The following is a 27260-nucleotide window of genomic DNA, read 5'->3' on the forward strand; positions in this document are numbered from 1 at the left end:
CCTATACAAATATTTTTCTTTCAATAAAAGTGCATGGCTTCAAGTTTCGTGCATTTGCACTATTGCTTAAAATGTGGGCTCTGGTATCTTGTTTGCTTATCATCGAGCACTATTCAGTTTGATTTCATGGCAATGACCTATATACTATAATATAATTTTCTTTTTAGCCAAGGAACTTTTAGAAAGACGTTTTCACTTTCTTACCTGTGTTATTTTATAAGAACCATAATTCCCTGCCTCAGTACTTTGTTGGAGTTTGATCCAGGTCCTCAAAATCACTGGGGTCGAAAATTTCAGGTCGATTTTCACTTTGTTAAGCAAAAAATGTTTTTTTAATTTCCATAGCAATGATCATCATCTAACTTAAATTAGATTTTGCGTATTGCTACCCGATGGTCTTACAAACAAATGTTATCAAATTTTTCGCTGGAATTTGATTTTTGGCTTGGATTACCTAGCATACAGGATATTATTTTGACTGGGGGTTATGGCTGTAAATTTTTATCTATATGACGTTAAATCTCTTTGTTTCTCTCTTTGAAAAATTTTGGCCTGGTCGTGACTCATTTTTGTTATCGGCATTTTCCTCACTGAGTACAGGCATGTTAGTAGAGTGAATAAAGGTCCTAAAATTCAGACTTAATTTACTGTTAGCATTGGCAAAACGTGTTCTTTTGAAATTGTGCTTATGACAAAGTTTAGTAAGCGGGGCATGGTAAGATTTGAAATTCTTGAAATCTAAATGTCATTTCTTTGAAATTAGTCGAACGCAACGTCAGCAGAAAACTCAGAAGGAACAAATTCACATTCCATCTACTCCATGGGGAGTGAAGACTCAGGATTTTATGACCCTGAAAACATAATAACACCTGATGACTTGCTATGTTTCGCTTGGCAAATTGCATCCGGAATGGTACGTATATATACAGTGTCAGTGCTTAAGAAGCAGGGAAAAGAAGATGGTTACAGTTGACGTTCTACTATTCGATAATATTGAGTGTCACCGCCCGGGGGGGGGTGCTTAGGCAAAATGGGTGCCGGGTATGTGCGAGCCATAAGGGTACCTTTTCTCATTCCTCAGAAGTCTCTCAAAGGGGTACAAATTCAAAAGTAAGTCTCTGAAAGGGTCCCAAAATCACGAAAATCAAAAATTTCTCTCTCAAAGGGTCACGATTTCCAAAAATTTTGACCAAAATTTGGTGACAATAAAACCAAAATTTGAAAAAAATGGTCCAAAATTTTGGAAAAAGTCTCTCAAAGGGTCCCAAAATCACCAAAATTTTGTCTCTCAAAGGGTCGATTTTCGATTTTCGGCTCGGACATACCCGTCACCTCGCAAACCTAGTACCCCCCCCCCGGGTGTCACCGTCAAGACAAAAAACTCTACTACACTCTACTATTCGATATGATCCCTTATTTGATGAAAATCCATTCACATCGGATTAGAGAGCGATCTGTTACACAAACCACATTTTCGAATTTATCAAAAACTTGGAAAATTTTCTCAAAGAAATCAAACTGCAAAATTGTTCAGTGGTTGAATGTCGATTTTTACAAAAATGTTGGGCAAATTTTGTAATCAATATTGCTGGGATTCTATTGTTTACCATTGCCATTGTGGTTATGACTTTTGGGGATCGGAAAACGTTATCTGCTATGAGAGTTATCCCAAGCATGAAATTTCCTCCATCCACAAAAAGGACCTTTTCACATTTTGTGTCTTAGTCTTCTCCTTAGTTTTTAATAAATAGTCCCAAATATACAAAGGGAATATATTTGAAAGTCTATTGAATACCCCTAAATAAAGTAAATATAGACTAAAATTAGAGGAAATCAAGTGAACCTACTTAAGACAGTCGAAAAAAATAAAAAGTTACTGAGGGAAGTGCACGCTTTTTTTTATAAGAATGGTGTTTTTCATTTCGTCATGGACATTCTTAACTTTTTAGGGAAAATCATCCTAAAATATTCTTACAGTATTCATAGGCTAGGACACAAATCTAGCATGCAATGCATACCTCAAGCAAAAATAATTGGCACTTTAAAAAAAATGTTAACTTGGCTAGGGGATGATTAGCGATTAACAGGAAAATTGCCCTGAAATGGTATTCTTTAGGTTCAGTTTTCATTCCATGATGGTGGTATTCTTAGCATGTGCTTGATTTTTGGCAATTTTTATCGTGAAGAAAAATTTCCCGAAAAAAACTTTCCTGATTTATATTATTTTTTACTTTTAGGAATTTCTTTCTTTAAACAAAATGGTGCACCGTGATTTAGCTGCGCGTAACATCCTGGTTGGTGCCAACAAACTGGTCAAGATTTCTGACTTTGGTTTGACAAGACATGTTGGTAGTGAGATGGTTTACATGAGCAGTAAGAACCAGAAGTTACCAATCAAATGGATGTCCGTTGAAGCCATTTTCGATCAAATTTTTACTACTTATAGTGATGTGTAAGTATAAATCCGCCCTCATAATAATGTATCATACCCCTGTGTCACAGACCTGGTGGGACCCCCGCCCCACTGGAAAACATTTTCCCCGTTCGGGAAATGGGCTTTTCCAGAAAAAAAACCGTACACCCCCTGTTGAGGAGGTCCAACCTTTTGTGACCTACCCCCTTGAAATTCCAGGCAATTTTAGGATCATACCCCTCTGGAATTCCGAATTTTTACAAATTTTCAATCATTACCCCCTTGGGATTCCGCTTATTTTTGACGGATTTTCGTCTACCCTTATGGAATTTCACTACATTTCAAACCTTACCCCCTTGGAACGGAAATTGACCTCCACAACAGGGGGTGCACGATTTTTTCTGGAAAGGCCCAATATACCTTACAATTTCAGCCCTATTGGAAAATTGACTTCGTTTATTTCATCCCCATTTGAAATTCAATGGAAGAAATTGCACTTTCACGGCCATCTCCACCGGAATTTTTAACCTGAGAAAAACATAATTTCTATCCTCATTGGGATTTCGATAGAACGTTTCCATCCCCAACCCAACTGTGGAATGAAGTTCAACCAGGACTGTGAGACAGGGGTGTCGTATCATTAAATTGAATCTCTAAATACCCCCTCCCCCCAAAAAAAAAGGTGATTGTAGAATAAAACCAGGGTATTTAGAGAAAAATAAGTGGTTCTTTGTTTAACAGCTTAAAATATTTTCAATTAATAAACGGAGGGGCGTTTATTAGACACCTGAGAATACCTTATCGGGGAAAAAAATGTTGGAGTTTTACTCGGTTGGGGTTTTTTTCCGTCGGGGAAAATTTTCGTCATTTTCGTCCGACATTTTTTTCCCCGATAAGGTATATGGTTTTACTCTTTTCTTTTTGAAGGTGGGCGTATGGAGTGGTATTATTTGAAATCACAACACTAGGTAAGTGACACGGCATGTGTTTTTTGCTGGGGGTATATTTATTTACCTTCTAACAGGTGGTCTGTGTATTTACCCATTTTTTTTTTTGCATCCAAAATTTTTGAAGTATTCAGATGTTCTTAACTTTTTCAGTTTCGAGCTTAAAAAAAATCTTATTTTAACCATTTTTAAGTATTTTTGTTCAATTTTATAAGAAATATGTTAGTTTGAGGATGCTATAGCAGTCTAATAAATAAATTGCCCCGTCGTTTAAGTCTGTTTTTACCGATCTTTGACAGTTTTGAACATTTTCAGAATGTTATTTTTTTCTTTTAATTTGTATAATTTTTATATAATGGATCTTATTTGATTTCACTTCAACTTATTTCTAGCACACCCGCGGTAACTCCCAAGTTTTACAAAGGTGAAGGCTTTCTTTTTCTATTGGAGCGCTGAAATTAAATATCTAAAATGTCGTTCTTTTGTTTTAGGTGGTACACCATACCCTACTGTTAGTAACCGAGAACTATTAAACCTCCTTGCTTCTGGCTATCGAATGGAAAAACCACAAAATTGTACAGATCTTATGTATGTTTTCTCTGCTTTGTATTTATTTGATTCATGATATGCACCATTGCAATGTCTTCTGACATCACACCATAGATCAAATCGCTGATTGATTGTAAGTGACGTAAAATCAGTCAATGCATCACTTGCAACCAATCAGCTGTTGGGTCGGTGGAAGACATTGTAATGGTGCATACCATGACTACATTCATATCAAAGATAGAACCTCGAAGAGCGATGACGGATCGATCAAGGCATACAGGGGTTTGCAGTCCAAATCCCCACTCTTTCCAATGTTTCCAACAATCAGCAGACTTTTCAAGAGTCCTACATTACTGGGCTACTTTTGTAAAATACCCAAACCTTAACCTTGTTATCTAGTGTTTTGAATGGACGACCTTGCTTTGTTTGTTTATTGTCATCGAAAGAATGTCTTCTAACATCATTTTTGTTTACAATGGGACCATTTTCAGACGTTACGGTTCCGTTCCGTTCCGAAACAGTTCCGAAACAAACGTGAACGTCAAAATTCGAAACGTCAAAAAAGAAGACGCTACAAAGCAAAACAGATCGAAGCTTTTTTTCATCGGAACTGAACTGCTCCGTTTTCTGGCTCCGAAACGGTCCGAAACCATTATGAAAACACTCGATCCTTAATGAAGATCATACCGGAGCGAAACGGGACAGTAACGTGTGAACATGGTCTGAAAAGCACTACACTCATTTTGTTTTATAAGCATACGGTAAATTCCGGCTGAAGCTCACTATGCTTAAGTAAAGCTCAATTTTTAACCTCGACTATGCTTAACCCTATGCTTGGTAAAAAAAACGAAAAGCTTATTGTAAGTTTAGAAAGTGTACATTCTTAACCCTATTATTATCAAGCTTTTTCGGATTTTGTATTCTCAAGGGGGGTGTTTTCCACCAGCCTTGCATAACTTATGATGTAGAAAAGATATGGACTTGAAATTTGGCAGAAATGTTCTCTACCATAAAAGGAGTTCATAGAAAAAGATTTGGGTTGATGACGTCATGAAAAAGGTGATGACTTCATCACAAAGTTCCACAATTATCAGTGACCAATGAAAAAGTACTTTTCAATAAAATAGCAATTCAAGTTGAACAAATAAAGATTTTTCAATTCTGTTTTAAATTTCTAAAAGCCAAAAGAATATCTTTAACATATTTGCCGGTTTTAAACATACTAATAAAATTGACGTTTAAAATATATGCAGAAAATGAGCAAATTTTTTCAAAAAACAATGACGTCATTTTTGATGACGTCAGCAGTTTTTGAAATTTTTTAAAATATTTTTTAAAATCTATTATAGATACCTAAAACCTGTCAAAATTTGAAGTCAGTTGGATGCCTAGATCAAAAGTTATGATAAATTTAAGATTTTGGAATTTTACAGGGTTTTAGCTGGATTTTATGATATGCCTGAACAAAAAAGTCATAAAACCTGATCTGGTCGGTGTATAATTGTAAAATTTGGTATATATGCTGCTAATAGGATTATATTAAAAGTCAAAAACTTTCAGAGTGTTAAAATTTTTTTTCAGTGAGCTATTAGCAAAAGAGTGCCAGCCTGGTGGAAAACACCCCCCACCCCCTGATAAAAATAGGGTTAAGAGACCAAGTTGTGTTATTTATAAGAGATTAAACAAAATAAAATCACCAATTTTGTTTGTAATTCTCTTCTTCATTCTTCTGTTATTTTCTGAAGTTTTGGAAATTATGATTCTAAAAATTTCTTTGGCTGAGCCTCAAGGTATGCTTAGCATATGCTTAATTTTTCTGGAAATTTGAGCTTCAGTATGCTTATATACGTTATGCTTATAAAACAAAATGAGTGTATTTTGTTCTAGAACAAAATTTACCCTTAACGTCCATAAACCTTTTATGAAGGCTAAGAAGAAGAATGTTTTTTTTAATTGATCGTTTCTATCCAAGGTATGACGTCATGATGCATTGCTGGAACGAAGATCCGCTTCAGCGGCCAACATTCACCGAACTACGTGATCATTTGGAGGAGATTATGTCTCAGGGATGTCATTACATGTCGTTTGATATTGATGAGAAAAATGCTTATTATAATGTAGCATCGCATAAAAGTATCCCAGATGAAAATGAAGATGATGTTGAGATTGAAGAAGCTATCTTACAAAAAGCACCACAATTTTTAACGATCGAAGAGTTGAAGAAAGAACGGAACGATCGAATGAATGTTGGAGATGACATCAAATTAGCTGAAATTGAACAAAGTTTCGAAGAAGTTTGGAATGCATTTGATGAGAAAAACTCGATCAAAAAACTAGATTCAAGTGTTGTTTCAGAAACTGAAAATCGATATACGAAAACGTCAGATATTTTACCAAACGCTTCTCTAGGTATAAAATAATGACCATAGTAAAAGTTTCTTTTCCAAAAGTGTGGTCTCCTCGGGGCCCTCGAAAAATTGAGAATGGTGATATTTCATTGTAAACGAGGTGTAAGACATGTAGAGCGTTCTCGTGTAAATAAAAGGTCGCACTGACAATGAAAACCAATTATTTTGTCGAATGCTTCTTACGATATTCGAATGTTTATCAAAAAATTTTGATCATGTGGTATTGTTATTCGAATACTTTGTTGGTATGTATTGAAGATTGGTGTCAATTTGAGATGAACTTTAACAAGAAAATAAATTTTTTCATGGAAATCTTTTGAACGTTTTTAGAGGGTACAGACTCCACACTTTGAAGGACACAGACAAACACTCACACTGGATATTATTATTTTATTAATCTCGAAAACACTACCTTTAACGATTTGAAAATACAAGTCCTTTTTATAATTTTATACACATTTTTGAAATATATTTAGAAAAGCTAACGAAGGAGTTATCGTTTAATATATTTTTTTTAAATTTATGCGTTAGTGAAGTCCAGGGGATACTCGAGGTAAAGGTTCGAAATCAACAAAGATGAGAAAAATTGCTTTAGGCCACACGCACGGTCGTTTTTAATCGAATGCCCCCCCACCCCCCAAGTCACGTGGAAATTTAAAATATAGACTGTAACTGATTTCGTAAGTATGTTTTAGATTATCTCACTGGCTGACGTGATGTATCGTAGTTTATAAAAAAAAAAGATTTGCCAAGTTTCGTTTCATGAATTAAAATCAAAGAGGGTAGAAACTAGAAGGCCTTGATCTTATTAAAGATTAGTATTACGAAATCTTGAAAAAATTGGATTATAATTTGGAAATGATTTATCTAATGCCATACTTACAAAGGTACAAAACGTTGTTTCAACGTTTATCTGACGTTCAGAACGTCCATATAACGTTAGATGAGCGTTGAAAAAACGTTGTGTGCCAGCATCTTCTTTTACAAGCAGTCTTTGTGTATATCCCAGCTGACACACAACGTTGTTTCACGGTTTATCTGACGTTCAGAACGTCCATATAGCGTCAGATGAGCGTTGAAAAAACGGTGTGAGCTGGGACACCAGAGTAATGCAATTTAGCTACCTTATCGGCTTGCACAATACACCTTTTCGACAGCAGTCGCACGGTTAGGCACGTGTCATTTTATCATCTAATTTACCACCCTAAACTCGATCCAATCCTTTTGTTACACTTTTTTCTATTGTCTTTAGGGAGCGTCTCCAAATATTGTTTCAATTTTTTCGTTTCAAATTGTTTCATGAAACGAATTAAAACGAAGCTCAAACGAAGTTCAAACGAAGCTCAAACGAAATGCATAATTAGTTCTAATTTAGAGATAATTATCTAATATTATCTCTAAGTTTTTTCTTTTTCGTTTCATTTCGTTTGGAGAAATTTCTCACTTAAAACTTTGTGAAACGGATAGGACAAAGAGTTCATGTTTAATTTCACAAAAGCATATACTTTATTTTCAACAGAAAGATTTGGTTGAAGATCAATCCAAATTAGTCTGCTTTCGTATTTTATGATGTAGACTTTTCTTATTGTTCGGGGCTATCTTAACAGGGATATAATTAGTGCAACAATTTTAACAGGTCATGACGGTGTTACCGACTCAATTTGTAATTAATCACCAACTCAGGTGTAATTAACTACGGTATTCCCGTATGAATTATATTGAAGTAATTTGCAAAGTGTTTCGGGTTGTTATGTCGGAAAGTATGATCTTCTTGATCCTCCTTTCGCAGCCTTCTATCATAATTTTTATTTTTTATCAGAACCAGGATTAAAAGAATTCTTAAATCGAGGCCAAAAGATATTAGAAAACTTGTTAAGCTTGAAAGCAAGAAACTTCAGAAACTGAATCCCTTTAAACATCGAAAAAAATATTACACATTTTGAGGAAGTAAGAACTATCTATTGTTGCAGTAACAAAATCAGACTATTGCTAAAAGTTCTAAAAAGCTTTGGATGACATGGAAGTTATATGAAATTCAGAGAAAAATTTTATTTCGTTTACCATTCGTTTCAAAATATTCTCTTTTTTTCAGTTCAATTATCTTGTTTTCTTAATTAATTAAAGTTAATCAGACATCATTATCTGAAACGAAGTCGAAACAAAGTCGAAACGAAACATAAACGAAGCATTCGTTTCATTTTCGTTTAAAAATGAAACAATATTTGGAGACGCTCCCTTAGGTGCGAAAAAAAGACTAAGACGGTTTCAGGGTACGGTAAAACGGACAAAAAAATGCCCGCGGAAATTGATGACTACGGCCGAAAAGGCGTATTCAATATGGTATTTTAGTAAAGATGTATATTTTTTGAATTGCCGGATAATAAAATTTGCTAAATTCTCTACAACATCCCTGTCTCACAGCCCCGGTGGAACTTCTGCGGTGATAATTGAAATCCCAATCGGGATGGCAATTCTATTGTTCCATGGTTAAAATTCCAGTGGGGATGATTTTGGAGTGCAATTTTTTAACATTGAATTTCGAATGGGGATGAAATCAAAGTCAATTTCCCAGTAGGGCTGAGATTCCAGGGTATTTTCTCACCGGAGACGAAATTTTTGCTAAATTCTCCAATGAAACCAAGCAGGTCTGTGACACAGGGGTGTTCTACAATTCTGATAGTAGACGTATAATTATTTGAATCAGAAGATTGTGAAAATTAAATTTATTAACCGAGCCTGTATTGACAAGGGTAAAACACGCTGCTTATGGTAATAAAGCCTTTTCGGCACTTTAAAGATGTTTTTAGTTTTTCCGGAATACTGTATTTAGTCATAACTTATCATCTAATTTATCCTAGTGACTGAGTCAAACTAGATATAGATATAGCAAAGATTTCTAGGCTACATTTCTCTTATAGCTCGAACGGCATCTATTTTCTTCAAAAGTCTAGATTCTGTTGTACGATATCGATCAACAGTCTGAACTAAATATAGTAGGCAAGCTGCAAAACATAATTGGAGAATGCCACAACCTGCATTTTTCTAATACAATTAATCATACCATTTAAAAGTTAAGACATGATTCAATTAACTGAATTGCTATATCCAATTTCATTTCCTATTGATTTAAACAAGTAGACATCTTTCTTACAAAACCACATTTCCAACCAAAGAGTGTATTGTTAAAAGTGCGTGCCTTCAATCTCGTGCTCAGAGCAACTTGCAGCATTTTCTTAATTAACTCCTGGATGGTCATGGTATCCAGCTGACACACAACGTTGTTTCAACGTTCATTTAACGTTATATGGACGTTGTGAACATTATATAAACGTTGAAACAACGTTGTGTGCCAGCTGGTACCTTTCATGATAGTGCTATCAGACATAAAGAGGCGAACTAAAGGACCGGGTACACACCCCTGTCTCACAGCCTCTTCCCACAGCCTTTATTACTGAGGATGAAAACAAAGTCAATTTTCCAGTGAGACTTAAATTGTAGGCCATCTTTTTCAACGGGAACGAAACTTTGACGAGACTTTCCAGTGGCGTGGGGGTCTTTGACACAGGGGTGTGTACGAGTTTTTATATGTGTTTTTTTCTTAATTTAGTACTATACTATACTGGAACCGGTTTGTTTCCTAAAATGACATTCGTGTGTTTTTATATAACAATAGTACCTACCAGAAAGTTGTTGTTATCTACTAAAACGAATTTCCGTTCGGTTTTTCGTTTTATAAATGTTATGTCTAGATATGTATTTTGAGGATCTTTCGATTGATTTTGAAGCACTTAGGGGTTAAATATTCATCGGGCAAGAAAGAGGAAAAACGACAAGATTTGAGCTGCAAGTTTGAATTATTAAGTTTGAAAATTAATCCACGCAAAATATAATCCAGTTACTTTAACAAAGTCGTTTAAAACAAGACTGTTTAGTTTATGTCACGCTGGAGCTAAAGATAATTGATAGATATTTTCTTTGCGTGACTCGTTAAAATGTTCACCCAAGATTTGTTCCGTCGGGATTCCGTCACATCTATCATCAAACACAGTACTACGCTTTCCTGTAAAAAAGTTCTTTCTTTCGGCACGTCGTAAAGGATTTAAGCTGATATTAAAACATAAGTATGGTCACTTCACGCTTGAAACGACACTCAATAAACATTGCAATATCCAGGAAGTCAATTGAAAGCTACTGGAAATTGCGGTGCATAAACCCTATTGAAAGTCATTGAGATTGGAAAAATCACGGAAATTCACACATTCAAATCGATGAATGCTGTTTACTTATTACTTATTTGCTTTCAGCCAGAAATTTTCCTAAAAACACTTTGTCGTGTTCCTCTTTATCAACAGTAAATCCTTCATCTGTGGCGATTTTAAATTTTCCACGCTTCTGTAAGTTTTTTTGGGGAAAGGATTAAGTTTTAGGTCCTTAACCGCGTAAAATAAACACCCCTAACTTGGATAAATCAGGAAAGACTTGAAATATGGTGTTTGCGGAAAAAATATGATAACTGTGATTTGCGTTTTCTTTTTGATCACACGCAAATTGGATAATTATTTGGTCAAGCACTAATAATAGATCTTGGATCTTGTTTTCACATAATCAAGTAGTCATCTGCGTCAGCGATGATCCAAATGACATCTTTTTAACATCCCATTGCACTCTTTTAAAAACCATCAATAGTTTACCTACGTCTGTGGTCTAAAAAGTAATCATAATATCAATCAAAACAATAAATTCCTTTGATTTGGTGATTAGATGGCTTTTCCCGTCTAAAAGATTAATTGTCTTGTCATAATGTCCGAAACATGGAACCGAATTTATTTTTTCATCGGTACCATTGTTTTATTGAAAACCAATAGACCGTGATAAAGTGTATAAAAAGATTGAATTGTGAGGTGATGGGTGTGTTTTTGGTGTTTCAAACATCCACACACAAGCAACATAACCTTGTAAAGAAATCAACTTTGCTCCAACATCAATCAAGATGAGTACTAGTGACGATTTCGAATTGTAAGTATGGATAATATACATATTACCCCGCAGTAGGAGTAGGAGTAAAGTAAGGACCCCGTGTTGTACGTCAGGTATGGGACCAATCTCGTCCCCGTGTATCCTAGGCTTTATTTATGTTACTGATTGACGCCAGAGAAAACCCTAAATTCGAAAACCAGACAATACCGGGGTATTATCTAGCGCTATCAATAATATAAAAAAGCTGATAATACGCTTGGAACAAGGTTGGTACGGGGCGTTTAATAAATGGAGCGGGTAGAAACTTCTCTCATCCCTTCCCCCCTAGATTTCCTCCCGATGCTAAAGCCTCAGGCTCGTTTTTAGAAGGTTTGGATTAAGGAATTTTGCCAAGCACATCAGTCACTGGCACTGGGTAGGTCCAACTGAAACACTTTTAGTTATTTGAAAGGACTCGAAAAAGCGGTCGAAAAAATCTAAATCGAATTGGCTATTTTATTTTTCTCCGATGGGAAACTGGCACCCGCCCCTTTTGAGCTGTTAATGTGGGTGGTCACAAATGCAACATTTGAATATTAGATCAGATAAATAGCTATGTAATGGCTCGATCGAATCGCCCGATTCATTAGCAGAGAAAGGGCCTGGGTTTGAGCTAGATTGAAATAGAAACTGAAATTAAAAGTGGGTTTTTAGCGCGCAAGGATGGCGTAAACAATCTTTCTCAATTTTGAAGAGTCTTCCTCGATATGTTCATATTCTCTGTTCTGTCTAATTTGTAGCAAGTATAAAAAAATTTCAATCTTTCGATTTTTAGACCTGGTGGGGAAAATTACGATAAACAATGGCAAGCTTTGGCTGGATGGTTTCTTGGTCCAAGAGCCGAGAATCGAAATGTTTTCAATGGACTTATGATGAAAGCTTTGAACTGGCATGAAAATCGAAGAGAAGAGTTCTTCCCCACAGATCCATCATATTTCACCAGTGAATTTAGAAACTCTACTGCAGCACAATCTGAATACAAAGATTTGGAAACCAAAATGGCTGAAATGCACACACAATTGAATAAATCCATCCCCTTTTTCAGTACAAGATATCAGGTAAGAAATGTGATAAGGGAGTGGTTAAAAGTATCTATTAGGGAGGGTGGCAGATTCTAGGGGGGGGTCTCAAAATGAATTTCATGTCTTTAGGAGGGGTTCTCTATTAGGAGGGGGTGCTAAAGATATATTGACTGGTAGTAGGGGGGAGGTTTTGAGTTGTTTTAAGGATATCAAGGGGGGGATACGAATCTTTTTGGAATGTTTGAAAATATTCTCCACCCCAACCTAGTATAGATACTTTCTGACCTTTCTTTTTTTTCATGTAAAGCAGGCCCAAAAACCATTTTTTTAATTTATTAATACACTCTTGTCTCACAGCCCTTAGCAGGGATAAAAATTGTTTTATTCAAAGATAAAAAATCCAGTGTGGATGATTTTAGTGTGCAGTTTTGTACATTGAATATGAAACTCAACTTCCCAGTTGGGCTGAAATTATATGATGTTTAGGCCAAAGTTTGCAGTAGAGTGGAGGTCCAGCCGGTCTTGTGATACAGGGGTGTTTTAAATGACTAATATAATATTTTACTATCCAACTTTCCAGGGTCATATGACCTGGGATACTACAATGCCGTCACTTTTGGGATATGTCTCTGGATTACTATGGAATCAAAATAATGTAGATTCAACTGCTTCTCCAGTAACCACCCAATTTGAGGTTGAAGTTGGTCAACAACTATGTGCTTTGATGCGTTTTGACACCGTTAAGAACACACCTTGGGGTCACTTGACTGGTTGTGGCTCAGTTGCAAATCTTGAATCTATGTGGGCAGCCAGAAATACAAAACTTCATCCTCTAGCTTTGAAGAATGCTATTTGTGATCATACAACTGATTATCCAAGATTAGCAAGTAAGTATCAGTTTTGGCAGTTCTTTCTTTCTCTCATCCAATCAAAAACTACTAAAATATACCTCCTCTTATATAAGTCTCACACTCCCATAAAATGGGATGAGAATTCCAAGTCCAAATGGAATTAAAATTCTATTCTATTATTCGAAACTTGAAGTAGTTTTGTCAGAAAATGTTTGGTATATTTGCCAATAAGCCAGAAAGCATTATGATTAAATCTGGTCTAGAACCTGTCTTTAAAAAGTTTGTACAGGCCGTTAAAAATCTTAAAAATCCTAAAAAAAAGCAACTAGTCTTAGAACAAGAAACACTAATAACTTCAAGGCTAAGGATAAACTAGCCATAACTTTCATGCAGGTGCCACCGCAGCAATTCTAACACATAGAGTTGAATTTGCGTTCAAAAGGAATGATCTTAGCCCTACAGTAATTTTTGTTAAGAGTGACCTCTCATCTGAGACAAAATTCTTTCAAATGCTAACAAATGTGTCAGGGGAGTGATTTACTTAGAGTGACATCCGTGCCTTGTCTAACACATTTTTTATAAGAACAATTTCATAAGAATACGAGGCTGAAATTTGGCCAAAACCTAAGAACAAATTAAAAAGAATCTGAACCTCAGATTTCAGAAATTACTGAGAAGTACATGTTTCCATTTTAATTAATATCGACATTTAAGGCTGAAAAACTCATATAAATTTAAGAGCAGCCCAGCCAGAATCATACTTACTGGTTTTTCCTATAAAAAGCGTATATATCTGAAGATACTGCTCTTCATATGTTATTTTACTAATGTACAGTATGTGGCCCCCAAAACGGCGATCAAATTTGAAATTTCTCTCAAATCTAGAGGAAAAGAGATTTTACAAAATTTTTTGCTGTATGAAAACCTTTAACATCTCTACTTTATTTCCTGGAAGTTCTTTTTCAAAATTTTAAATTTTAACAATATTTTTCAATCGCTTAAAGATATGTAGCTTTTTTCTAATGACCCCCAAAACGGAGGTTTGAAATTATAGCGATTTCTCGAGATATCTTTAAGATATGAATACAAAATTTTGACCATAGTTTTGAAATATGATTTAGAGGGTTTTGGGCATGAATTTATTTGATAAATTTTTTACAGTATACCCCTGGTTGTCAAAAAGCAGGTTTGGGGCCCCCAAAACGGAGGTGTAGTTAAAATCAAATTATTAAGCCCAGTGGTAATAGGGGGGAAAACTATGAACATATTTGCGTTTTCCCTTAAATTCACGACCCGATGGATGTAAAATTTATGATTTTTATGAAATATTTCAAGATTTTCGATATTGCAAAGTCCAAACTGAAAATTTAGAAATTTTCAAAATGACAATTTTGATTTAACAACGTCTTAATCAAGTTTTTGAAAACAAATCTCTTTTGAAAATAATTCCATTCATGTATGGAATAAGCTGTGAAAATTTTAGAAAAAAGCTTAACTGAAACTGAAAATATTAAGCTTTAAAGATATTTTTCTCCTATATTTTGCAAAAAAATGACAGAATTTGCCATTTAGCTGATTCAGCAAAAAATTTTATATATAATGTTAATTTTTTGTTATAAACTATCAACTCAAGGTGATAGGAATAGAATTCCAAGATTTTTTCTTTTTCTCATATTTAGAATTTTCGGTTTTGTCAATGCTGATTCTAGGGCTCCAAAATACTGGTTGACCTTCAAGATGCTATATCTTTTACCCAGCCTCTAAAGTCACAAATTTATTTGCATTTTCTGAACGGCATTAGGTGTAGAAAGTTTCCTATACCCCGTTTTCATAACTTATTTTCAATATCCAAGGAGCTAGAGTGAGTTATATGCAATTTTTATCTAATTTTGGTGTTAAAATAATTCCTTTGGACGCAAATATGTTATTTTGAATCAGTCTCAAACCAGCAAAAACATGCTCATTTTTAAGTATAACCATCATTCTTTCAAAATAAAAAATAATCGTTTAATTCTGATAAATCTACAAGTCAGAATCTTCATTTTAATGAAAACCTCCGTTTTGGGGGCCGTCTCCGTTTTGGGGGCCATATACTGTACACGTTTAGCAACATATCTGTTCGAATACTTTGAGTAGAGTAAAATTTTTAACCTATGAAGAGCGCTTGATAACTACTTGTGTAATAAAAAGGGAGTTTCCTAGAAAAGGGAATTTCCTTAGATTCATTTAACTCTCGCCAAGGATAAGAAAAAGACAAACTGACATTTCAAAATGAGTAATCAGATCAAAATAACTCCGGAAAAGTCTTTTTGATGATGATAAAACAATAGAGAGACCGTAAGATAAGAATGCTACCGTTAAGCGGAACTAAAATACTGAAAAACGCGCGCAAAATTATGAGATGTTTGCCCAACTTCCTTATGCGTGAAGCTATGAATGCCATCCTCAGAAGCTTTAGGCTTCCCGGTGGCAAAAAGCTAATCTCTTGACAGCTTGGCGTTTCTCTGCTCTGCTAAGGTTTGAATATTAACAAAAATTGTCTATCTTAAGTTTCTTAAATAATTCATTTTACACTAGGCATTTAGATCCTGGCTTCATCAAAAGTGAAACTTGAAACAATTTTTAGCCATTTGCTTGATTTTCGTTCGAGAGGCTTTTCAAGAAATAAATTTTCTCTTTAACGTTTTTTCTACAAACAAAAAAACATTATCATTTCAGTTGGAATGGATTATCCAGTAGATGTACCAGCATTTGGCAAAGGTAACACTCCATTAGCATCGTGTACAAACTGGGAATTGTTGAACTTACGCATTGATTTTATTTGTGAAATGACTGACAAAGTGGTGGAATATATTGTTGCCAATACATCAGACAAAGATGGTATGACAAATGATGAATTCAAAGCTGCAGTCAAGAGTGATCTTGATACGACATTAGCGGTATTTGATGATATATTTCCTTATTCCATTTAGAGCTAACTTAAAAAATTCATCTTAGTCAAATCCCGTGCCAAATTTAGAAAGATATAACCCTGAGACTTGCAAAGATGAAAACATTCAGGAAGACTTTTCTTGCTAAATCGTTTTGTAGTGAATTCCTTTAACATTCTCAAATAAAAGACATTATGTATACTGTAGGGAAACAGGCAGATAGTATTTCATTTTTTTCATGTTTGATTTCACTTTTCAAAGAAAAACGGTCATACAACCCTTAAGAGTCTAATTCGAGCTACTGATTAAGTGATAATGATTAAGTACTGATAATTTAGATGACTATAATCGGCTATGATAATCAAGTAATTCGATTCCAAGAAGGTTTAACATGCATTCTCCTTATCATTTTTAGCTTGAGTCGTGTGTCCAAATTGGTTTACCTGAATTTTATCGAAAACACAATATTGGAGAACCGAGTGAGGTAGCACCAAACCCACGACGCTACCCACGTGTTTACTCTGCTGGTACTAACCATTATTCATGGCCAAAATCAGCAACTGTTCTTGGTATTGGAGATTCTCAAGTTATTCCAATTACAATCAATTCAAGAGCCAGGCAGAATATGGATTGTATGTATTTCTTTAGTTTTTAACGTCCATATAACGTTCATAAAACATCCATAAAACATCCATTTCGATTCTATAATACACCGTAGATGAAGTGCGATCAGTGTACAATACTGTCCTAATATATTGATAATTTTCGGTTCAGTACTGCAAAAAAATAAGCCCCCCCCCTTCCCCCCTAACTACAATGCTGCAATATTTCGACTGGAATATACCCACCCAGCATTGTAGTAAGGGGAGAAGATAATATAGACAGATATAAAACTGAAATGAAACGACGATATGTTTATTTGATAGATTCTAAGATTTAAGTAACTCCTCATCGATAAATGACCTCTCTCCAGAGCACTTTGGTGTCTAACTGTACATTGTAAGTAAATACCAAGAACCTTGAAATACCAAAATTTATTCCTTTAGCAGAATCAGATCTCCAAGGAACCAAAAAGATTCGAATTGCAGAGAGTAATTTTAGCCGCGTTCCAGCTGAGGGGTCAATATTTTACTTCGAATTACAGAAAAATTCGAATAATAGAAGTTCGAATTAAAGAGAGAGTTGATTGTATTATTGGTTTGTTGATTTACAAATATTTATTTTTTTACTTAGATTTGAAAGAACAATTGGATTATGCAATCACACATCAGATCCCAGTGTTCATGGTGGTGGCAGTTATTGGATCCACTGAAGAAAGTTCTGTTGATGATCTCGATCAAATCTTGAAGTTTAAAAATGACTATGAAGTTCTGGTAAGAAAGATCATTTTTGATTGATTTTTAAAGATTCTCGGAGTACTCGATTCAGTGGAAATAAGGGGAGTTTGATTTAATAAAAGAAATTAAAAATGGATGGATGGATGAAAAATGAAAAAAATCGGATGTCCTTAATCGATGAAATTTTTGAATTGCGGAAACTTTGAAATTGTACATATGTTCAGTGGAGCCATAGCTCCATAAGTCCAAGACTCGAACGCGCACGGAGAACAAAAATTTGTCCGGGTTAAGGAAATTTCGAGTTATCGAGTAAGGCTCACGAGGCATTGTTAACTGAAGTGGCCATAAAACTTGTTCGAGTTAATGAGACAGTCGAGTTATAGAGTTTCGAGTTGAAGAGACTCCACTGTATTTAATTCTTTTCATATTTTTTATACTTTTGACACAGAAATGAATAATGAACCGTTACACAATAGTGGAGATAATGGATTTGAAACAAATATGCAAGATTTCAAGATTTTGATGAGCTCTTGAAATTCTAAAACAGTTTTCTTCATTTTTTTTGTTAGGGTTTAACATTTTCTGTACACGCTGACAGTGCATGGGGTGGATATTTGAACACCATGACTCATGATGCTAAAGATACCAATGTGATACCCAATCAAATTGGTGTTCATGATTTTGTTCCTACCATACCTTTATCAGATTACGTTAGACTACAATATTTGAAACTTGCTTTAGCAGATACAAGTAAGTGAATACACTCCTGTCTCACAGTCCCGGATGAGAATTTTCTGTTCCAAACACCATATCTACCAAGATTTAAAGTTCGCAGGTGTAGCTCACCGAACCCTCTTTTGTCATTTTAGCAGTTTCTCCGTTTGTTGAATTTTACGTGTTCTTTTTCCTTGCGAGGATGAGTTTTGTGAAGTTTGATATGGTGAAGCCATTGCCTCGAGAGATGGGAAATGAAGCCACTTATTTCCTATCCAAAACGCCCGGACGTGGTTTTTACACAAACGCCGGATTGAAAGTAAAATCTATCGCTAGATTTCAAAGAATGCAATACTCCAAAAACAAAGGAACCGCTAGATACAATCCGTCGTCAGGATTGTGGCGTATTCTAGATTCGTTCTGGATGGGAAATCACTAGCTTTTTCTTGCCTTGGAAGAGATTCGGGCTTTAAACTCGATGGGCGAAGCCTTTCTTTCTAATCATGGTTAGACTCTAGACGATCCTAACATCTAGACTAGGTCACTGTAAGCTTATATTTGCACGACAGGAATACCAACCGGTGTGGAAAAACCTTTAAGGAGGAGGTATAACAATCTTTTTGTTCCAAACTCTACCGTCGGTTTTCCCCGTAAACTGGTGTATGGTAGTAAACTCCCCGCATATCTATTTTCCCCACGTTTTACTATCCCTCTAACAGGCAAAAGCATCGTCTAAATCCACTCAGCTACTAATTATCTCCATTCTTATTTCCATAGTTACCATTGATCCGCACAAAGCTGGATTCTGCCCATACCCTGCTGGAGCTCTATTATACAGAAACGGAACAATGAAAGGTTTTATTACACTTGCTGCACCAGAAGTTTTCCACAGTCCTGATGATTTGAATGTTGGTATCTATGGTTTGGAAGGATCGAAGCCTGGAGCAGCAGCTTGTGGCGTTCTCCTGTCTCACAGGGTAATAGAGATATTATATCCCTTTTTCTTCTATATCATCCTATTTCATAGGATTTATTATGCTTTTAGTATATGATTTTATCTACGCCATTGCGGTAATCAAATTTTTAAGGTTGAGCATTTTTTTGCGAATTTAGATATATAAGTTTTACAAAAATAAAAAACAATGGAAAAGAGTTTGCGAATTCCTAAGTTAATTGTAAGATGACGAAAAGCAAAATCTTTTAGCGTTTTTTCTAAAGGCAAATCTGTGCATTTTGGTTCAAGACCCCACTTAGGTTGGCAACCCCCCTTAGGGAATACAGTTAAAAATTCAGACTCCCTTAGGAAATTCTATAGAAAATTTCATAGTGCTCCAATCAATTTCTTTTTCAAAAAGAAAAAGAAAATCTTTGTACATAATTTTATGAATACCCTCCCCCTTAGGTAGAAAGATCTCCCTTAAAACTGGCAACCCCCCCCCCCACTTAGGAATAAAAAAATCCAAGACCCCCTTAAATGTAGGCGTAGAGACTATGAGGCTAATGCGCCATATCAGTAGTGTTTCTACCAAAAGAAGCATACCATTGCAGTGTCAAAATATTGTAATAATTTTACGAATGTATACAATGAAAGTACCGACCCAAAATAAATGATCTATAGTTTCATTAATCGTGTGCTAATTCTAACCATAGTATAAGAAAGCCGCGGCTGGAATGATAACATCTGAATTTCTGTTATTCTATCTCTGTCGTATTTGATGACTATTTGTTGATCAAGAAATCAGTAATGTAGCATCTTTAATGGTAAATTTTATTGGTTTGTCGTTAATACTTACTTCTCAGTGCGTTTTAGACATTACTGATATGCTCTTGATAATACACTTGCATTATAAAATCATTGTAAATGAAAAATCATCACTAAGAAATTTAAACAAGCACAAAATGGCTGGGCTGAAAGAACTCAAAAAATAATGAGGTGCCTCGAAATGCCTTCGCAATATTTCAGTGAAACTTTTTAAGAAATCAATGAAAAAGTACATCAAGATAATACTGTGAAAATTTCAGGCCAGCGCCTTCAAAATTTATCATTTAAACTGACAGGAAAGTTGTCATCTTGAATATAGTTCTTATAATTTCAATTTTAACAAAAAACTATTGTTTCCACAAAATACCCCTAAAATATGTCCAAAATTAGTTCAAGTGTTCTATTGGGTACAGATTCAAAAATATCTAGCAACAAAAAAACTTTTTGTGAAGGAAAATAAGAGAAAAATTTCAAAAACTATCTACCACTAATAAACTGAGCATCTTTATGTTCTTATAAAGCTCCGAAAGCTCGGAGACAGAGATGGAACAGCAATACACGTATTTCCTATTAGCGGATTCATGTAAAAAAGTCACGAAAAACGTCGAGAAAGTCTCTGATTGGCTGAAATATTGCATATACAAGCATATTTTTTAAAATGTCCAGAGTATGAGGTAATCTTTGCATGCCTCCGCCAATCAAAAGTTTGTTTACTCGACGTTTTTTCGTGACTTTTGCATGAATCTGCTAATAGGAAATAGGTGTATTAACTGAAAAGACAATGCGGTACATATTCCAGCCGCGGCTTTCTTATACTATGTTCTAACATTAGTTGTTTTTGATTCTCCAGGTTATTGGTTTGGACTCAAATGGTTATGGTCGTATCTTAGGACAATGTCAATTTGGTTCAAAACTCTTTTACTGTATGTGGGAAACGATTGCCAGAGCTAAAGATCCATTTATCTGTCAAAATTTGATTGCACCCATTTTATCAGAATTGAATGCTACAGAAGCATTCCAACCACCAAATGAATTTACATCCATTGCTCAAGTTCATGAATACATTGCTGATCATATTCTGAACAAATCAAATGAAATCATCAATCTTGTAAGTACAAACTCCCGATTTACTCCTCCATTACTGACTCATGAGCAGATTTTTGACGAAAAAAACTCACTCGACGATGTCCCAGAAAATTCGAATAGCTGAGGATGATTTAGCCTACAATTAGCCACAAAGAGGAAATAAATTGCTTCTAATAACTGAAAGTTCGAATAACTGAACTTCGAATAACCGAGAGCGTTTTTGCCTGAGTTGGGTAAGCAGATCTAAGGGTAACGCCAACTCACTTCGAATAACCGATTATTTCGAATAAGTGCAGGTTTGAATGGCCGAGAGCCTGCTGTAAATCATTTGATTTATACACCCCTAAGTCACAGAGCGACAGTAGCATAAAAGTAGAGAATCCAGCTACGGTGTGCAAGGTTGTGGGTTCGATTCCCAGCCGGGTCATACCAAAGATTCCCAAAATGGTACTTGATGCCTCTCTGCTTGATGCTCAGCAACTAAAGAGACGGATCAATGGTAAGTGGAGAAATCCAGGGAAAGGGTTGGCGCCCTCCCCTACCTTCGAGTAGACAGCTTTATGAAAAGGGAGCCTTCGGGTCACCCTCGACTGCGGTCGCAAACTTACCGGTGTCCCACCCAGCCCCGCTAGAAAATTCTCTGGTGTGTTACCACCGTTGGTGTGGTTTTTGTGGTGTGTTTGGTGTTAAGAAGGCTTACGATCCCTGTCTTTTAGGGATTTTTAAAAAATCTCTTATTTTTGCTAGCAGCTTGCAAATCGAAGTAGAGCCTGGATTACTTCGCAAACCTTATACAATACGGCTAGTTGTGCAATTTCTTAAGAAATTGAGTGTTTTAGAGTCTCCAAAACCTTAAGATGTTCTTAACATGTTCTTAATATTTTGTCCATCCTTGTCCAAGCCTTTATGTAATAACATAGTTGGATCCCGTAAGAAAACGTGTAGGAAGTCCAATCCAGTCATGTAGTTAAGTACCCAGCTGGCACACAACGTTCTTTCAACGTCAATTTAATGTTCACAACGTCCATTTAACAACATTGTGCGTCAGCTGGGTAAAGATTTATAGAATTTTTTCTTTTTCAGAATGAAAACAACGAAATCACATTCCTTGGTGTGGTTGGACCAGATGCATTGATCAATCAATTCACTGTCAACTGTATCGACCCTGCCACTAATAAAGGACAAACCAACATCGAGTTGGTGAACGATCTCCAAGATCTTATCTTCAATGAGTTAACATGTAAGTAAAACATTTTTATTAACATATCAGCCCTTTAAATCGGCCCTAATTTAGCACCGGTCCCTTTTAGGCCGACCCTTTTTACGCAAGCTCTTTTTACGCCGGCCTTTTTTTACGCAAAAGCTCAATTTCTTTCTCCATTTTAAGCTGGCCCTCAATACACCAGCGACGAAAGAATAACACCAATAAGGGTCAGCGTAAAAAAGGGCCAATAAGATAATTCAGCCTCATTGCATTTAATTAGTTTTTTACTGGTCTTGTCCGTTGGCTACTCATAACAGAATCTTTTCAAGAACTATTTTTTCGCATACGATGATCATCTGGAAAGCGTGAAACAGACTTTATTGTTTTCGATTTTTTAAAGATATAGAATTGCAAAGTGAAACCTGATTGGGTAACATTTTAAGAACCTAGCTCGGGCTAAAGTAAGTAATAGGCTTCTGGAACGCTAACAAATTTTCGATTCGAAAAATTCAAAATTCCCCACCCCTCCCATAATAAAATTTTGATAAAGTCAAAATAATAGCGTCCTGAATCATTCCAATTCTTCATTAGTTCAAATGGTCAATTATATACCTCCGTTTTAGAGCATCCACTAATCTAACATATTTTTTTACCGAATTCCCTTATAGCAAGCGTTGGGGAAGACACCAAACGCGTTAAGATGTTTTTGACAACCTCTAAACTGGCCCAGAAAAACTATGGTGCTGCTTTGGAACAACTTAAACAACGTTTGAACTTGCCTACTGACGATGATAAAGATTTAGCCTTCTTGCGTAATACTTGTATGGAGCCGTATCAGGCTAGTGAAGCTTACGTCGTCAAACTTGGAGAATTATTCAGGAATTGCGTTTTGAGCTGTATCGGAGCTGTAAGTGTGAATACTTATTGATCTTTTTAATTAAACTTTAGCCCTTTCAGTCCCACAGCCTTGCACTTTTTGAAAAAACAAATTTCGCACCGACTTGCGTCTGAAAAAACCTCTTAGTTTCGGGGATATGGCCCGTCAAAGATGAGTTCCATAGGTGACCACTAATGCGGTTGTTTGGAACTGAAAGGGTCACCAAATACTGTACCAATGTTATCGTATTGTATCAGCTGGCAGCTGTATCTCAACATGGTAGTCGGAGCCTCGCGACGAAGTCTTCTAGTCTTATTGTAGGGTTCAAACTTCTTTTGATCGATTTTATTCACATACCCGGTTTTGTCAGTAGGGGAAAATTTTAAGCAATTTTTTCTCTAGCTTGAATTTCTTAAATTTTTTACTACTGGAAAAAACCGGTGTGTGTCTCTAGAAAACATTACGTCGTGAATATCATGAATAAAACGAAGCCGGATACAGTATATAAACATTGCATGGTGATTTATATTAAATCTTTCTTATAGTTGGATGTCAAATATAACACTAACCACCACAGTTATGGCGACCCATTGGATATCCACACATTTACCGTTGTCAATAAAATGAGAGATGGTAAAATCTTCTTGGACTTTGTACCCACTTTCACCAAGAAAGGAGGTCAATACCAAGTTGTATTCAGAGTGAATGTTGATGCCGAGTCTCAATCTGCTTTAGAGTAAGTTTCTTTTCAACTCATTTGAAATTTGTTGTTCTTATTAACACTTTGTGCGCGCTTTTTCTTTTTAAAAATGTTGAAATTTTTCTAAATTAAAAAACTCAAAAACTTTAAAGTGCCATAAAAGCTTATAGCTTTTGATTTAGAAGATGGTTTTGGTACCATTGGAAAGCTATTTTTATACTCTTTCTAAAATAATTCGGTTTTTTTCAAATCAAGTGGTCAGGAGCATTGACCTCAAGTCTGAGACTCAGTATTTTGGCTTGTTTTGGACGCATATACGCGTCCCTTGTGGTCTAGGGGTTATGGTAGCATCTTTCCAAAATCCGATATTGATCAGTTTTCCGGTCCTTTAAAGAAAAAATGACCACAATTCCGGTATTAAAAGGCCGGTTTCCGGTTTTCAAGTACTCTTCGAGACATTTTGACCGGTATTAGGGAACCTTTGGCCCTTAAATATATATTCTTCCATATTTTCAAAAACTAAAAGACAAAATTCCATTTTTGTCTGAAATGATCTATTTTTTTGCTATCTACCAACGTTAGAATTTTATGTAATCCCCGAAGAATTATCTTTCCAACGAGAGAATCGATCTTTATTTTGTGGTTGCTAAGACTTTATAACTTTGGATAGCATCAAGTTAATTTTCACTAGCATGACTAGCATTGACAGTGTTGTCTCCATAACTCAAGCACACGCACGCGGGGAAAACAAATTTGTTTGAGTTAAAGAAGTTTCGAGTTATGAGTTTAAAAGGCCTTATTGACTGAAGGGGTCATAAAATTTTTTTCGAGTTTTTTTTAATGTAGAAGATATTCGAATCACAGAGGTTCGAGTTAAATAGACTCCACTGTTAACGAGACTCAACTGTATAACCTTTTTCTTGCAGAGGAATGCAAGCTGATGCTGCAGCTGGTGGCTACACCTTGTTCGCTGATACTCCAGCCAACACCAAATTATTCAACTTCGTCAAAGACAAACCAACTGATATTCGTAATGTTACAATCACCAAAGGTACGCGTTTTTTATTATAAGAACATTCAAAATCTTTAAGGCCTTAGGATGATCTTAACTTAAGAGTTTTATGTCTCAAAATGTTCTTATAATTTTAACATTTTGTGATTATTTTTGTTTATTCCCTAAGAAATTGGGTGTTTTAAAGTTCCCGAAAGCTTTAAAATGATTTTCCTACCAAGCCTTATGTTCTTATATAGTTTGTTCTTATAAAAACATGATTTATTTTGTTTTTAACAGGATTCAAGGGTGAAGTGAAAGGAAACATCAAATTCACCGTTGATGAAGTTTGGGAGTATCGTCATTTTGAATTGGACGATTATGCTAAATACAATGATCGCCAGGAATATTTTCTCTTTGGTGACGAACAAGAAGTCTTCATGTCTCATGTCATTAATGGTGTTAATCCTGACTTTTACCAGGTGAGAGTCATCATGCATTTTTTTGACGGATTGAAAAAGATATGCGGAACTGTGCCTATTTTATCTACTACTTTACGCCGGCCCTAATTTAGCACGAGTCCCTTATTACGCCAAAGCTCAAATTTTTCCATTTTTAGCCCCCTGCCCTAAATTAATTTTCAATCCCTTACCATTACCATCAGCGATGGGAAATAATACCAACAAACCAATAATAAGGCAGCTGGCGATCCGCCACTTATACGTCTCTTAAAAAAACACGTCTTAAATGGCATATATGGGCTACTGCATCTTCTTTATACAAGACTCAAACTCTTCACACTGTTATTTTGGAGAATAAAGAATAAGCTAAGCTAAAAAATATATAACTGGTGCTTTAAAAAGATCCTTTCAAAACAATTATTGGCATATATAAAGCATATATAAAGTACTAAAACAAACATATACTTTGAAACAAAAATGTCACCATACTTGTCAAAATTTCGAGTTATGGCAATTGTTTCATAAGGCATTGTTAACTGATCCCCAACTTGCTGGAGTTAGGGAGATATCCGAGTTATAGAGGTTCGAGTTATGAAGAGACCACTGTAAAACCATTTTATATTTTCTCTCTTTTTATGATAGGTTGTCAAACTTGCAGAGTATCCCATTGATGTCTTACCAGAGTTGGTCAACCTGGGATTGATCGTTGAAGTTCGTGATTTGGACGGTGAACCATTAATCGTTGGAGGTAGGCTCAGATTGCTTAGGCTCGACGCTTATTTGCTGAATTCTATGCTGAATACTATCATCCCTGTGTCACAGACCCACTGGGACCCCATCTCCACTGGAAAATTAGGCGAAAGTTTGGTCCCGGTGGGAAAATACCCTTGAGTTTCAGGCCCACTGGGAAATTGACTTTGATTTCATCCCAACTCGAAAACAATGTTTAGAAATTGCACTTCAAAACCATCATCACTGGATTTTTTAGCCTTGGAACAATAAAATTTCTATCCCCATTGGGATTTCGATAAGGATTTTTATCCCCACTGAAGAAAAAAGTTCCTACGGGACTGTGAGACAGGGGTGTACTATCTCGTCAAGTAAAAGTTTTCTAAGTATTCTAATTTACCACCGACAAAGCTTAATATAGTATTTTGGGTATTTTTAGGTAATTCAGTCTCTCACAGTGAACTTTTTCTTACGTCGCTAATTCCTCCCCGAAGGGAAATTGTGATCTTTGAAAATAATACAGTTGTTCAAATTAAACTCATTTTCAAAATTGCAATCAATCTTCATTCTAAAGATGTCGTTGAGGATCCATTGAAGGGTGAAAACTATGCTGCTGATTACCGTGGAAAAGAATATGCTGCAAGCAGTACTTCTCTTGTCATCGGAGATAAGATCCATTTCGATGCTTCACATTTGAATGGTACTGCTGAACCTAAAAAATCAAAGAAAGGAAAACACGCCAAGCGACATAAGGGCAAACACAACAGAAACCACCATGGCAAACATCGTCGATAAACGCGAAAAAGGAAAAAGCTTCAAAACAACATCACTAAACTAAAGTTCGAACGATAATTGACCACGATGCAAAAACGTTCCAATTCTTAGTAAAGCTTTTTGAAAAAGAAAATCAGTGAACAGTGAAATTTATTCTTGTCACGCCACACACCTTTCGTTGGAAATCTTCTGAATCTTTTTGATAGACGCGTCATCATTTTCAACCAAGGAGTTTAATGATTTTATTTCTATCATAGAACTCGTATCTAGCAATTTATCAAAAAACACCTAAAAACCCAAAAATTATGTATGTATTAAAATTTAGTTTTTAAAATCTTTGTAATTTTATCTTTTGCTACTCTTTTATACTAGTCTTATTTTTTATAAGAAAACAAGGAAGTCGAAAATTTGGCCGTTGCGTTCTTTGTTTCCTATAGATGGAGCTGTTTAGTTCAAACCACAGCTTTTTTGTAAATCCCGAAGGGCTAA

The 27260-nt window shown here is 35.5% G+C and overlaps 2 protein-coding genes across 3 annotated transcripts in view; both read left to right on the forward strand.

The window, feature by feature from the left end:
• The window catches only part of LOC136811199 (uncharacterized), a 31252-nt gene extending 24433 nt beyond the window's left edge, over window positions 1–6819 (forward strand). Inside the window, exons 21-25 of one of the 2 annotated variants that reach the window (XM_067067813.1) lie at window positions 764–913; window positions 2238–2452; window positions 3341–3381; window positions 3852–3948; window positions 5882–6819. In XM_067067813.1, coding sequence (XP_066923914.1) covers window positions 764–913; window positions 2238–2452; window positions 3341–3381; window positions 3852–3948; window positions 5882–6329 — 951 coding nt within the window. In that variant the 3' untranslated portion in view covers window positions 6330–6819. The remainder of the gene's footprint in view (window positions 1–763; window positions 914–2237; window positions 2453–3340; window positions 3382–3851; window positions 3949–5881) is intronic. The other variant, XM_067067812.1, reaches the window with a different exon arrangement.
• A 4348-nt stretch (window positions 6820–11167) lies between these two features.
• LOC136811202 (uncharacterized) lies at window positions 11168–27178 on the forward strand. The gene is made up of 16 exons (XM_067067816.1): window positions 11168–11333; window positions 12109–12391; window positions 12936–13242; window positions 15925–16145; window positions 16552–16768; window positions 17370–17509; window positions 18043–18223; window positions 18965–19164; window positions 20800–21057; window positions 22119–22275; window positions 22908–23146; window positions 23662–23852; window positions 24743–24867; window positions 25108–25289; window positions 25911–26016; window positions 26572–27178. Exons 1-16 carry the CDS (start codon window positions 11308–11310, stop codon window positions 26790–26792), a joined length of 3054 nt encoding a protein of 1017 aa, XP_066923917.1. The 5' UTR covers window positions 11168–11307; the 3' UTR covers window positions 26793–27178.
• Window positions 27179–27260: the final 82 nt, after the last annotated feature.

The sequence above is a fragment of the Clytia hemisphaerica genome, unplaced genomic scaffold (assembly GCF_902728285.1).
Source record: "Clytia hemisphaerica strain Z4C2 unplaced genomic scaffold, Clytia hemisphaerica genome assembly, whole genome shotgun sequence".
Lineage (NCBI taxonomy): Eukaryota > Metazoa > Cnidaria > Hydrozoa > Leptothecata > Clytiidae > Clytia > Clytia hemisphaerica.

Excerpts from the sequence above, each read along its gene's own strand:
- LOC136811202 (XM_067067816.1), top strand. The coding sequence starts at position 11,308 with ATGAGTACTAGTGACGATTTCGAATT. Across the intron at positions 19,165-20,799 it reads GCGTTCTCCTGTCTCACAGG|GTTATTGGTTTGGACTCAAA; the intron begins GTAATAGAGATA and ends TTGATTCTCCAG. Across the intron at positions 24,868-25,107 it reads TAATGTTACAATCACCAAAG|GATTCAAGGGTGAAGTGAAA; the intron begins GTACGCGTTTTT and ends TGTTTTTAACAG.